This window comes from Galeopterus variegatus, unplaced genomic scaffold (assembly GCF_000696425.1).
Source record: "Galeopterus variegatus unplaced genomic scaffold, G_variegatus-3.0.2 Scaffold2165, whole genome shotgun sequence".
NCBI classification, from domain to species: domain Eukaryota; kingdom Metazoa; phylum Chordata; class Mammalia; order Dermoptera; family Cynocephalidae; genus Galeopterus; species Galeopterus variegatus.
Window position 1 is genome coordinate 29,282 of NW_007728276.1, and position 14,725 is coordinate 44,006.

General features: G+C 59.4%; 1 protein-coding gene across 1 annotated transcript in view; it reads right to left on the minus strand.

The window, feature by feature from the left end:
• LINGO3 (leucine rich repeat and Ig domain containing 3) overlaps positions 1-1,087 on the minus strand; it is a 2,765-nt gene extending 1,678 nt beyond the window's left edge. Inside the window, 2 exon segments of the mRNA XM_008580818.1 lie at positions 5-968; positions 971-1,087. Coding sequence (XP_008579040.1) covers positions 5-968; positions 971-1,087 — 1,081 coding nt within the window.
• Positions 1,088-14,725: the final 13,638 nt, after the last annotated feature.

Here is a 14,725-nt window from a genome sequence, read left to right on the forward strand (position 1 = left end):
GGGCTGGGGCAGGCCGGCAGCCGCCCGTCGAAGTTGAGCGTCTTGCGGCGCTGCGCGACCCAGAGCAGGCGACAGTCGCAGGCCAGCGGGTTCCCGTCCAGGCGCAGCGTCTCCAGCGTGTGCACCGACTGGAAGGCGTTCTCCTCCAGCGTGGACAGCAGGTTGCTGGACAGGTTGAGCAGCCGGAGCTGGCGCAGCCCCGCGAAGGCCTGCGGCTCCACCACGGCCAGCAGGGCCCCGGCCAGGTGCAGCTCGCGCAGGCGGACCAGGCCCCGGAAGGACCCGCGCGGCACCGCGCTGATGGGGTTGTGCGACAGGTCGAGGCAGGCCAGGTGCGCCTGGTGTCGCAGCGCGGCAGCCGGCACGGCGGTGATGTTGGTGTGGGTGACGGACAGCGACGTCAGGTTGAGGCCCTGCAGGCTGCCCGCGGCCACCTCCTCCAGCAGCGGCCAGTGGTCGATCTCCAGGTGCAGCAGCCCCGGGAGCTTCTCGAAGTTCTGGTCCTCCAGGGCAGCGACGGGCAGGTGTCGCAGCCGCAGGGCGCCCAGGCCCCGCAGGTGGCCGAGAGACTCCCCGGACAGCGCCGTGAGGTTGCAGCGCTCCAGGGTCAGCTCCTCCAGGGCCAGCAGCCCCGCGAAGGCCCGGCGCGCGATGAACACCAGGTCGTTGTCGCCCACCTCGAGCCGGCGCAGGCTGCGCAGGTCTTGGAAGGTGTCGTCCAGGAGGACGACCAGCCTGTTCTCGCTCAGGTCCAGCAGCGTGAGGTTGTCCAGGCGCCCGAAGACCCCCGGCGGGATGAGCTTGAGCTGGTTGCCGCGGAGGCGCAGCACGCGCAAGCGGGACAGGGCGGCGAAGGCGCCGGGCTCCAGGTGCGCGATCACGTTGTCGCTCAGGTCCAGCTCCTCCAGCCACGGCAGGGCGGCCAGGTCGCCCGGGTTGAGACAGCGGAGGCGGTTGCGGCTGAGCTCCAGCAGGCCACCGCGCGCGTCGGGGCGCTGCACTCGCAGCGGGCCGGGCAGGCCCCGGCCGCAGGCAGCAGCAGCAGCAGGTGCAGGTGCAGGCCCAGGACGCACAGCCAGCGGCTCATGGTGTGGGGCCTGGGGGGCCTGGGCCTAGGGCCGCGCCAACATCCTCCTGCGCACCTGGGGGCAGGGGGCAGTGTCGGCACCCGGCCCCACGTGCCCCCCAACACGGCCCCCCGAGCGTGTTCACAAGCGTTTATCCACCGTGTGACCCGGGATTCCACTTCCAGTGTCTTTACCCAAGAGAACTGCACACACACGTCCACAGAAAGACCTGCACAAGGACATTCACAGCCGCATATGTGGAACAGCCAAAAAGTGAAAGCAGCTCAAGGGTCCATCCGTGGATGGACGGACAGACACAGCGTGGACCCTCCACACACGGGAACATCACTCAGCCATGAACAGGAACGAGGCTCTGACACACGCTACCATGTGGATGGACCTTGAACACGTCACACTCAGTGACAGATGCCAGACACAAAAGGCCACACAGTGTGTGACTCCATTGACAGGAAATGTCCAGAACAGGCTGATCCAGAGATGGAAGGTGGATTCGTGGTTGCCGGGGGCTGGGGGAGAAAGAAACGAGGTGACTACTAGCGGGAATTGGGCTTTTGGGGTGATGAAAATGTTTTGGAATTACTGGTGATGGTTACACAACCGTGTAAATATTCTAAAAGCTACTGAACTGTACTTTTTAAAAGGGTGAATTTTATTTTATTTTTGTGCTCTGATATTTTTTATTCTATTCCTTTTTTCTTATAATGTGACTTTTATCTCAATAAGAACATTATAAAGAAAGAATTTATTGAACGGGAAAGAAATCATATAAATACAATGTAAGATTTTTTTTGTTTAAAAGAGTACTTATTAGGCCTGCCCGTGGCTCACTCGGGAGAGTGCGGTGCTGATAACACCAAGGCCCCGGGTTCGGATCCTATATAGGGATGGCCGGTTGGCTAACTGGCTGAGCGTGGTGCTGACAACACCAAGCCAAGGGTTGAGATCCCCTTACCGGTCATCTTTAAAAAAAAAAAAAAAAAAGAGTACTTATTAAGTGTTTATTGTATGCCTGGCTCAAATATACCGGTGAACAAGCCAGACGCAGATCCTGCCCTCCTGGGTCTCATGTCAGTAGGGTGGGGACACAGGTGGCCCACATGCCCCCCGGAGGTCTTACCAGCTAGAAGTCCCCCCTCATCTCATCCTCCATCTGTCTGTGGGGCTCCAACCACCACCTGAAATGTTAGCGTCTAAAGCCCTGTTTACTGTCTGCTCAAACTGGATCAACTCTCCAAGGCCTTTGTCTCCAACACGGCTGTCACCCCAGAGCTTAGAGCCGTGCCTGGGACACAGTACTTGCTCAATAGACATCAATGCGGTCGATAAAGATGGGCAGCAAGGTCACAGGACACTGTCGGGCGATGTCAGGCTGGGAAAGGTGGCATTTGAGATGAGACTCTGTGGGGGGTTGAACTGCGTACATGTAAAATATATGTTCAAACCCTACCCTCCAGTTCCTGGGAATGGGACCTTATTTGGAAACAGGGTTTTTGCAGATATAATCAAGTCACAATGAGGTCATAGTGGATTAGGGTGGGCTTAACCCAATGACTGGTGTCTTTATAAAAGGAGAAATTTGGACACACACATAGGTACACACAGAAGGAATAAAGCCACATGAAGACGGAGGCAGAGACTGGAGGGATGTGGCCATAAACCAAGGGATGCCTGGAGCTCCCAGAAGCTGGAAAAGGCAGGAAGGACCCCCCCCCCCGGAGCCTCCAACGGGGGTGCAGTCCTGCCACACCTGGATTTTGGACTTCTGGCCTCCAGGACTGTGAGAGGGTACGTCTCTGTTGTAAGCTGCACTGTTTGTGGTGCTTTGTTACAGCAGCCCCAGGAAACTCTTACAAACCCAACAGATGAGAGGAACGTGCCCCGTGGGTGTCAGAGGGAAGGGAATTCCAGGCTGGGGGAATAGCCAGTGCAAAAGTCTTGAGGCAGAGTCGGCGGCTGGCGAAGCTGAACGTGGAGGGGGGTGACGGGTGACAGGTGAGCTGGGAGGGATCCTGGGGGTGGGGGCAGGTGGTATGGAGCCATCGTGGCCAGGAGTGACAGTGGAGCCAACACGCTCTGGGTCCTTGTGGCTGGGGCCTCCCCAGCTGCCCCCATCTCTTGGCAGCCTGCTGGCCCTGCTATTCCTGGCTGACTGTGTCTGGCAGCAGCCCAGACCCTGGGGGTCGAGGTGGGGTTGGGTGGGGAAGCGGCAGCCAGATGGCAGCTGGACGCTCGGCCCAGCGTCTTCTGCTCGGCTGCTCTCCCATCTGTCGGGCGGCTATTTTTGGCATCTTAGCGGCTGAAGCCCCCCCAGGGCATCCCCGCGACTCCCCTGGCCCATGCTGTTCCCGCAGGCCTGGCTGGACTGCACCCTGGCCCTGGAAGTTCATCTGCTGAATATCCATAGGGCAGCGCCTGCTTTCCTGGGCCCTTTGAGAATTTACGGAGAGAATGCACACACGCAGACACACCAGTGACTGCTGCTTGATGCTAGACGTGAACGGTGTGTCCCTGGGGACAGCGTTTGTACTTTGCAGATGGAATTAGTTAAGATGAGGTCACACTGGATTACGGTGGGCCCTGTCCAATGGCTGGTGTCCTTATAAGAGTGAAATTTGGGCACAGAGACACAGGGAGGAGGCCATGTAAGAACAAAGGCAGAGGCTGGAGTGACTCATCTACAAACCAAGGGACACCAAGGACTGCCAGTGGACACTAGAAGTTGGAAGAGGCCAAGAAAGATCTTCTCCTAGAGCCTCCAGAGGAAGCCTGGCCCTGCTGACACCTTGATTTTCAACTTCTGGGCTCAGAAGTTCAAAATGCAGCCTTGAGAAAAAATCATGTGCAGCCTTGAGAAAAACTCACGTTTTTGAAAAAAAAAAACAGAGTGGCCTGAACTAGCAGGTTTTCTGCAGTGTGGTTTGAAACAGAAAAACGGGAACTAACCTAAGTGTCCATCAATGGGGGATCAGGCAAATCAAGTGTGGTCCACGCCTATTGTGAGATGCGTGGAGATTGGTAGGGACTGACGCAGGGAAAGACGGCTGAAATGTAATCACGTGGGGGAACGATGGAACTAACCAAGGTAGCCATCAGTAGGGGATCGAATAAACCGTGACCCATACCTGTTGTAGAATGCAGGGAGATTTGTATGTGGCAACAGAGACAGTCAGCTGAGACCCAGTTGTGTGGGCGAACAAGGAGCTAACCTGAGTGTCCATCAATTAGGGATCAGTCAAATAAATTGTGAAACGCTGGGAGACATGTACCCACCCAAAGCCAGCTGAGATGTAATTATACGGGGGGAAAAATCGAGGTTGCCAAACAATTACGGAAATTGCAAAGTAAAATGAGACATCAAAGAAAATTCTAGATTTGGGTGAACCCAAATCATGTAAAGCCATGCATGGCTGCCCCCAAACACCTGGGAATTCCCACAGCCCGTGGAACAGCTCTGTGATGGTGGGAGGCGGCTGCTGTGGCTGAGAACGTGGACGCGCCACGGGGAAGCTGAGGGCACCCTGGTCTGCAGGTCAGCAGCGCCAGCTTCCCGCTGCCACCGTGGGAACAGGGGAGGGACGCTGGGGGATGGGGCGGGAGGGCCGGACGGGGCCTCCTGCTGGGATTGTCCTCAATCCCGACCTGGGCATCGCTGGGAATGTAATCCTTCCCTGCAGCAAACTCCCTCCCAACGCTGTTTTTCTAGGTCATTCTCTCCCGAGCTGTTGCCCCTGGACATCGCATGGAGGGGCTGCGTCCCAGGAGGGGACGAGGAGCCAGACAGCAGACGGTTCCCCGACTCAGCCCTAACGCACGCCACTGGCAATTTCCTATCTTAAACCTGTCCTGGGCTGTGGCCACCCCTGCATCCCTATCTGGGCCTGTTCCTCTCCCTGTGGTCAAGGGGTAACTGTCCCCTCACCCAGGAGAGGGGGACAGAGCCCTACCAGCCTGCTTTGGAGGAGCTGGGGCCTCACTGGCTCTGCCGCAGGGAAGAAACGTCTGCTTCTTGTCAGCGCCCCAAACACAAACTCCTTGTAGGAACAGAACTGGAGAGAGTCTCACGCCCCCAGAATAAAATTTCATGTCTCCCCCGTGCCCACAGGGCCCTGCACGACCTGCCCTGCCCCCTCCCTGCCCTCCCCTCCCTGTCCCCCTCCTCTCTCTGCTGCAGCCACACGGGCCTCCTCGTGGTCCCCCCCTCACACCACGTTCTGTCCTGCCCCAGGGCCTTTGCACGTGCCGTGCCCGCTGCCCGGGACACCTGCCCTGCACGGCTCTCTCCCTCTCGTCATTGTGGTCTCGCCTCAAATGTCACTCTCCTGGTTTCGGTCTGCACCAAAGTCCCCCTCCTAGTCTCCCTGAAATGCCATTTAAAACCTTGTTTAATGCTGGCATCTCTTCCTGAGCTGAAAATAATGGTGCTGATGACAGCAATGATGATGATGACAAACACTTTTCAGCCCTTGCTCTGTGCTGGCCCTGGGCTAAGGTCTCTGCAGGCTTGTCCTGTGCAATTCCCACAACCCCAAGCGGCATCTCGGCCATCACCCCCACTTTACATATGAAACACGGAGGCTCAAGGCAACTTAAATTACCTGCTCCACTTCACACAGCATCAGAGGTGGCACTGATTAGTCAATTGGTTTATTAAAAAAAATTTATTAAGTGCCTATTGTGTGCCAGGCAGGCCCTAGAGACGCAGCGGAGAGCAAGACAGACCTCACTTTGGATCATGCCAACCGCAGGGTGATGGGGGCTGCTTGGGACAGCCTGACAAGGAGCACGGAGGCTGGGGGAGAGGACGGGCTGCACCTGGCGGGGGACGACAGCCAGAACAGAGGCCGGTCTGAACCCAGACCTGGGGTCCACTTGCCTTGAGCCCAGAACACCCCGAAACAGATGCTGACTCTGGGTCCCCAGCAAGCTCATGCAACTGGAGTCTGTCCAGGCCCCTCCTTGCTGCTGGGGCCACTCAGGTTGGGGACAGGGAAGGGTGAGCCCAGGCGGAAACCTCTGCTCTGGGGGAGAAGGTCCCTCCCCTCAACCCCACCCCACTCACTGGCCTCCATCTTGCCCTGAGTCACCCACAGCCTGTACCTATCCAACTGCCACCATCTCTTGATGACGCCACCTCCTCCGTCCAGAATCCTGTTTCAGAATCTCCGTGAATCTGCACCTGCGCTGGGGAAAACCTGCCCACAGCTCCCAGGAGAGAAACGGCGGATGCTGGCCTGTGAGACCCTGCAGGAAGGAGGCTGCCCGCACCCGCCCCCGGCCTCACTCTGGCCCCCTCGAGGTCCCCCCTCAGTGAGACCCTCCCCTCCCCCACTGCCCCAGGGCCTTTGCACATGTCGTCCTTCCCCTTACTCCTCCTTCCAAAGGACTCTCGACACACCTTTATGACACACCTTTACGATGCCATGCTGGGCTCCCCACACGTGGTTTGAGGGACAGCTCTGGGGGTTCAGAGTCGAGGAGCCCATATTACGGACCCTGGTAGGGAGACGGTCACTCATTTCTCAGGTATCACCGAATCCCTCCCGTTGGTGGCAGGGGAAGTCTCGGGGTGGAGCTGGGTGGCACTCACCGCCCACTAACACCTGCTAATCTCCTTTAAAAAATACCCAAGAAGCAAACAGGGCTGGCCGGTGAGCTCGGCTGGTTAGAGTGTGGTGTTGGTCATCGCAAGGTCAAGGGTTTGGGTCCCCATTCCGGCCAGCTGCCAAAAAAAAAAAAAAAAAATCAAAAAACACAACAGCAAGGACAGGGTGTCCAGGCAGCTTCTCCGGCTAGAATTTAAAACACGCTTCTGGACTTGCTGGACCTGTTTTGCTCGTTGCTTCCTGAGATACCATAATGCTGCCCTTATTCACTGATTCAGTCAGTCAGTCAGTCAACAAACATGCGCCGTGTGCCACGCATTGTCGGGTGCTAGGAACACAGCCACGCATAAGACAAAGAGACCTGCTTTCTTGGATGATACACGAGGTAAATAAATACACCCCGTCCTGCCTCGAGGTGATCAGTGGAGAAAAATACATCCAGGGAAGGGTGGCAGGGGGAGCTGAGGGGGCTGGGGGTGGGACCTGGCTCTCGAGGTGCAGCCAGGAGGCCAGGGGGCACCGTGCTCACAGAGATAATGGACTCTCAAAATTAAAGTTCTTTTTTTTTAAGTTGGGAAGAATTTTTTAAAAAGTAGTTCCCATACAACGTGAGTAAGGACCAAATCAGGAAGTTCTCAAGTCATGAAAGGTTGGTGGCCGCTAGATCAGAGCGACTGTGATACGGCAGCTGACACACAGGCGGGGACCTCAGTTCGATGTGCTGTGTGACCTCCGGTGAAAAGTGTGTCCTCTCTGGACCTCGCCTGCCAAAGCGGAGGCACAACCGCCCTCCGGGGCATCCTCCGAGCTCTTGTGCTATAATTACTCCTGGGATACAGGACAGCTGAGCCCTCACGCCCGCCTGGGGCCACTCGAGCTGTGACCTAGTTTTTCAACCCTCACCTCTCCCCACAGGACGGGCCTGTCGTTTTCTCTGCAGGGTGTTGGGCGGGGCGACGTGCAGCTGGACTGAAGCTTCTGATGTCTCCCCTAAGGGTCTGGTGCCCCCCGCTCAGGAGGAAGAACTGGTTTCTGTCGAGAATGCGGTGAGAACTGGACTCGCCTGCAGGACCTTCGCTTGCCCACTGTGTGGCCGGAGGGAACCCGATGGGCCTCTCTGGGCCTCCCTGCCCTGCACATTGGTTGGGAATCTCCAAGGCATGCAGGAGGGTGGTCCTGGGTGGAGGGCTGCGGGGGGACTTCAGCCGAGATGCTGGAGAACCCCCTCCGTTCCTGCCACTCTTGGGTGAGGAAGGGGCTGAATGCCCTGAGCAGGTGGGTGACCCTCTCTGGGCCTATTTCCTCAACCTGGAGCCCTGGGCCTCGTGGTGGAGTTAGAAGGCCAGGACCCCCAATTCCTGATCAACACCTGCCCCCACCTGGGGCACCTCCTCTCCCGTCCAACCGGACTCAGATGCCATCTGTGCACGGATGACTCTTGGTGTGCGTCTCGGCCACCACATTTTCTCTGAGCTCCAGCCCCGGGGACCCAGCCACATCCCAGGCCTCTCCCAGGATGACCCACAGCGTCCCAACCTCATCCCCAGCAATAAGGAGCCACGCCTGGCTCCAGACTCCCTTTTGCACAGGCCAGAACCATTGGCCCCTCACTCACAGCCTCTGCCCGTCTATCACCAGCTGCCATGAGCCACCCCGGGGCCCGCCTCAGCATTCGACAGTCCTGCCTCCTACTTCTAGGACTAGGGATGTGTGGGGATCAGACGAGACCCTCTAACCCAGAGTGTCCCCCTCGGCACTGTAGTCATCAGAGCCCGCACACTCTCTGTGGTGGGGCGTCCTGGACACTGCAGGTGCTGAGCGTCCCCACCTCCACCCACTCCATGCCAGGAACACCCCCAGGTGTGACAATCGCAAATGTTCCCAGACAAGCCCAGTGTCCCCTGGGGGAGCAGGGTCATCCCTGAGTGAGAGTCGCTGCTGTGGAGGACGGTGGAACAAAGCTGGCATCAGCTGGTGCTCCGAAAGCAGGGTGATTCAGCCTGTGTTACAGATGGGGACACGGGGCCCAGAGAGCGCTAACGACGTGCCCAGGGCCACACAGCAGGACTCAACCCCACACCCCATGCTCCTCCCATGGCTCCCCCGGGGTTGCAGGGCCCCTGTCTTCCACAGGACCCTGACTTCTGCCTGCATGGCAGACCCAGGAGCCTGTCCTGGGCCAGCCGGGCAGAGCTTGGGGTCGGTGAGCTCAGGTGCAGACCAGTTCAGGTGACGTGGAGGGCGGCGGGGAGCCCCTGGGACTGGCCTGCCCCTATTGCCTAAGTCCTAGCCCTTGGCGCCCCCTCCTTGATCTGGGGTTGGGTCTCCTGTGTGGCTGCTGACATCGGATCAAACACTTCCAGAATCCCGCGCCCTGCACCAAACATGTTCTGGACACCCAACCCCCCCTGCAGAACCAGATGGGGAAACTGAGGCTCAGAGATAAATGAGAGACTCACCCGAAATGCTACCGCAGGGTCACCCTGCACTTCCCGAGTGTCAGGCCCCAGGTTCACTCTCTCCTTTGAGCACGCGTTCAGCCAACGTGCCAGGAGCTCTTCACAAACTGGGAAGACACCGGGAAACAGAGACACCAAAGAATCCCTGTCCCGAAGGAGTTGACACTCTGGTGCAGGCGACACACGACAAAATCAGCCTGGTGTGCAGCAGTTGCTGACACATGCTAGTGCAGGAGGGGTCAGCCATGTCCCCAATGATGTCACCTCCTGTTCCCTAAACCCTGGTCATGGGAACCGGGATGAGCCATCGCTCATAGGCGTGAAGCTGGAGCTGGGGCTGGTGGTCGAGACCCTCCCGGCCTCCCCTCCCCACCACGGGGCATGTCCCCTGAGGGCAGGCCCCCCATCTGTCTCCATAGGGCCCCCACTCAGGCCACAGTCTCAGGTGGCATCCGCTGCTTGGCCTCGGGAGTCTGGGGACACGGCATCGACCCCTGTGGACGATGCATGTTTCAAGGGCAGAACCTCATTATCACGCACAGAGAGCCGCCGTGGAGGCCTTTGGCAGGGGCGGCGGGAGGGCCTCGGTCATCGTGGGCGGGAGTCGGGGGGCCTGAGCAGGAGGGGACAGCCCATGTGCTGACACCCCGCGACCTGACTGCTCTCCTGAGCCCTCGCACGTGCCAGGCGCTGAGCTGGTGCGGGGGTGCATTTTCCCCTATTCCAAGTGTTCATTTCAGTGCTTTTTAGTATATTCACAGATGTGTGCCACCATCACCTCTAATTCCAGAACATTCCACCCCCCCCCAGAAAGAAACCTGTTCCCATCAGCATCGCTCCCCAGCCCCTCCCCCAGCCCCCGGCAACCACGACTCCACTTTCCGTCTCTGTGGATGGGCCTGTTCTGGACGTTTCACGCAAACGGAATCACGCGTCATGTGCCTGTTTGCATCTGGCATCCGTCACTGCACATAAAGTCGTGTGGAACAACGGACCAGTCACGTAAGAAGTAAAAGAAATAGATGGTTCGGGGAAAGTGCCAACGAGAAAACAAACCAGGGACCTGGGGGTCCGTCACGTCCGTAGCACTGCCCGGCACGGCCAGGGAAGGCCCGTCTGAGCCGAGACCTGGATGGCCGCCAGGAGGAAGGGCTGGGAACGGTGTTCCAGTTGGAGGGAACCACCTGGGCAAAGACCCTTAGGTGGGAATAAGCTTGGGGCTCTGAGAAGCAGAAAGACGGGGGCTGGTGGCCGGGGGGTGTCTGAGGTTGGGGGCTGGGAGCGGGGGTCAGCAACGGTAAAACCACACGGCGCTGAGCCACAGGGAGGTGTTCGCACTTGATCCTAGGAGCACTGGGGAGCCATGGGAGGATTCTGAGCAGGAGCATGACGGGATCCGAGCTGCAGTCTGAAGATATGTCCAGCTCTGTGCGGTCTCACCCCAGTCACCCTTCCTCCCCTGAGCCTGGGAAGTCTTGTCGCCTGCCTGGACCTCAGTCTCAAGAGAGCAGGACCACATGACCCCCGGCAACATGCAGAGCGGGGTGCTCGGAGGGCTCTGTGACATCCAGTGACTTCTGGAGCTTAGAGTCAGAGAGGCTGAACTGCAAACCACGCGCCCGTCCATTTAGCTCTCCCCTGCCCGCTCCAGAGCCACGACAAAAACTCCCGGGTCCCCTGCTGAGCCCGCAACAGACCACCCTGGGCAGAGACATCTAAATCCCCGAGCCTCAGTTTCCCCTTTCGTAAAAGGGACTAACAGGACCTGGAACTGCCTCCCCAGGATGACAAAGAAATGAAATCACCCAGGAAGGTTCTTCATAAACCTGCATCCTTCTGGGATGACTCCACTGGGCCCGGCTGAGTCAGGATCTCTGAGCCCTGGGCCCTGTTGTGCTCATGGCCACGTCTGCCCCTCACTCATTCATTCATTCATTCATCCATTCAGCAAGCATTTAATGGGCGCCTGCTGTGTGCCACGCTCTGTTCTTCTTAAGAGAAAACAGCATTGAACCAAACAGACACCATCCCTGCCATTCTGTCCACAGGTGACAGAAGAAATGAATGAAGCGGATTGTCACACAGTGGGCCATGCTGGAGAGAAAAACAAACAGGGAAGGGGGGCCAGTGCTCAGCAGAACACCCCCCCCAAAAACGTCCCTGTCCTAATCCCTGGAACATGTGGATATGTCACCTCCTGTGGCAAAAGGAACTCTGCAGATGGGATGAAGTTGAGGACCTTGAGATGGGAGGCCATCCTGGGTTATCTGGGGGCCCAGTGTCCTCACAGGGTCCTCATAAGAGGGGGCAGGAGGGTCAGAGGCAGAGACTGGAAGACGCTGCGCTGCTGGCTTTGCAGATGGAGGAAGGCGCCACGTGCCAAGGGCTGCGGGCACTTCTACAGAGGCAGAGACTGGAAGACGCTGCACTGCTGGCTTTGCAGATGGAGGAAGGGGCCACGTGCCAAGGGCTGCGGGAGCCTCTAGAAGCTGGGAAAGGAGGACACGGGTCCTGCCCTGGAGCCTCCAGGAGGGACCAGCCCTGTCCATGGCTTGATTTTAACCCAATGAGGCCTGTGTCAGACTCTGACCTCCAAAACTGTGAGAACAAATATGTGTGGTTTTAAGTCACCAAATGTGTGGTGATTTGTTACAGCAGCCCCAGGACACTCCGACAGGGTCAGCGCCGTCCTGACCAGGGAGGTCAGATGAGCCCCCCGGAGCTGAGTGCCTGCTTCCTGGGGCACAGAAGGTAGAAGGTGCTGAGTCCTACGGGGTGTGACATCCACATCAGCGCACTGCAGGGAGCTGCCCAGGGGATCCCCCCCGAAATCTGTCCCTCATGGCAGGACCTGGGAAATGGAGGCCCCTCTTCCCTGCGCCCCAAGCTGTCCTGTGCTATTGACTCTTGGACTAATTGGCCAGGAAGCTCTTAGCCCAAGGGGAGGCAGAGTGTGACTGGGGATGTCACCTGGGTCCCTCCCCTCGAACAGAGGCAGCCCAGGTCCTTGGGGCCTGGCTGGGTGGGCAACTCCCTCCCTCGCTCCTGGCCAAGCCCCCAGCCCCTTCAGTCCACCTCCTCTATTCCAAGCATAGCTTTCTCCCCCGGCACCCCCCAAGGTTACATCGGACACAGCCTCCCTCCTGCCCCCTCCCAGGCCAGGGGACACTGAAGCCTCCCTCAGGAAAGGTCCTCCTGCAGCTGAACCCACGGGGGTGGGGGGCCAGAGGCTGGGAGCTTGGCAGCTGGCCGCCTCTGTCCCCAGGCCCACCACCACGTCCTGTCCTCTGTCTCTCTGCCCTAGTGCAACTGGGGTGGTGGGAGAAAGGGGAGCATGGTCTGGCAGGAGCCTGGAAGCACCCCCCATGTGAGCTCCAAAGACAGATGTGGGAGGTGGGGACCCAGCCACATGGAGTGCCCAGCCCTCGGAGGTTCACTTTTGGGGACACACAGCTGGTCCCCCAGGATGGGTGCATCCTCTGTCCTAGATCTGGGCCCTCCCAGGGTTTTCATCCATGACAATTCATTAAGCCCTAATTAGCCTCCATCTGCTGTTAGTCCCTGTGAAACCTTCAGGGGGCTGGGGGCCTCCGACCCACTTTCCTTCCCTGTCTGTACATGGAGGCTGCGGACTGCCCTCTGCAGTGGGGCCTCTAGATCTGGAACCACTGCTGGAGTGCCCACTGCATACAGTGGCCACTTACCCTCCAGCCCTACTCTAACAGTGGGAATAATGAAGCTCATTTTGGAGAAAAGGAGACTGAGGGTCAGAGTGGGCCCCAGCTCACCTGCTGGGAAGAGTCAGCATCTGAACCTAGGTCTGATGCCAGCTTCTTTCCACAAAATCCCAGCTCCCTACTGGAGGGTGAAGGGCACTCTTCTGAGGCCCGGGATTGACAAGTGGTGGTGGTGGGTGGCTCGCTGGGGCCCACCGGGGACAAGCTTTGCTCGGGGAGTTCTCTGAGAGGCTCTGCACCTGTGACTAGGTGGTGACTCAGGGGTGCCGGGGAATGACAGCATGGTGGGAAGAGACATCAACCCTCGGCTTCAGAGCTGCTGTGTATTCCCACCCAGCAAGGCACCTTCAGAGCCCTGGGCCTCCCCTGGGGGTGGGCAGCAGTCACCACCCCCTTCCACAGATGAGAGCACTGAGGCTGAGCGTGTGCAGGGTGGGCTGGTGCCACACCCACCATGATCATCAGACCTGCCCCACGTTCACCAAGCACCTACATCACGACAGCCCCCTACTGGGGGCACGATGCCCACCCTACCATTCATTTAATCCCAAGGCAGGTAACTCCGGTGTCTATGTCCACCTCAAAGATGAGAGGCTGGAACTCTTGTCATTTGCTCGAAGTCACCGGCAGGAACAGGAAAGCAGACGGGAGAAGGCTGAGCGCAGCCCTCCTCAACCCCCATCCCATAACCAGGCTGGCCCCTTCCTACTGCACCACGTCATGCAGGTGGCACGCAGGAGCCCGGGGGTCTTCCAGCTCAGATCCTGTCTCCCAGGACCCCTGCCGGAGCAAGGTAAAGCAGCACAGCCTCCCCAGGCCCAGACCCCTCACAAAGGCCACCCCCCACTTCCCGACCGTCTTTCCAGCCAGTGCCACTCACGCTACGCCCTCCACCCGCCACACCTCCTCCAGGGAGCCCTCCTGGCTCTGCTGTCCCCGAAAGTTCCCCATCACCAAGCCCAGGTCACCCCCCCACCTGACGCCATGCCACACCAGATGCTCCCTCCCAACCCCCGCCAGAAACAAGAGGTTCTCAGGCATCGGCTGTGCCCACACGGACTCTCCAGGGGCTGCTTGTGAACAACGCAGGTTTCGGGGTCCATTCCCCCGGAAGTTCTGATGCCTCAGAACTGGGGAGGCTGGGACACCTGTATTGTTAGTGCCTGAGGCACAAGGTGGTCTCCAAAATAAGGACCTGGGTCTTGTCTCGAGCTTAGACCAAGGCACGAGGTCCTGCCCCTCCCCCAACTTGTTGAATGGGACTCGCGGGCCTCCCCTGGCCGAGGCCCAGCGGGCACCCAGGCCCAGCCTCAGAGGGTGGAGAGAAGCCCCCGCCACCCTTGGTGCTGCTTGGACACAGGCCCTCAGAGCAGGGGGCTCAGCCCTGCACCCCGAATCCCTCTCTGCCAGGCTGACCTGTCCCCAGCTCCAGGAACGGAGCAGGTTCTGGTGGGGACCCCCAGACACTCCGTCTGCCTTCCTGCTCCTCGGCACCCCCAGGCTGCACCAGACCCGGCTCTGGGAGGACAGCGGGGCGCGGGGCTGCAGGTCCACCGGACCGTCCCCGCACCCCAGACCCAGCCAGGTCCCCCTTCACCGAGAGGCGCATCCCGCCGGGCGTCCCCACCGCCCCCGGGAGATGCCCACCCAGCTCCCCGCTTCTCTGCGCCTCGGGGCAGGGGCGGGGGGACCCCAAAGTTTCCAGGGGGCGCGCCGGCGGCCTGGCTCGGAGACGTCCCCCGCCGCGGGGGGGGGCGCGGAGGGTGGCGGGGGGGGGGGGGGGGGCGTGGCTCGGAGACGTCCCCCGCCGCGGGGGGGGGCGCGGATGGGGGGCTGCG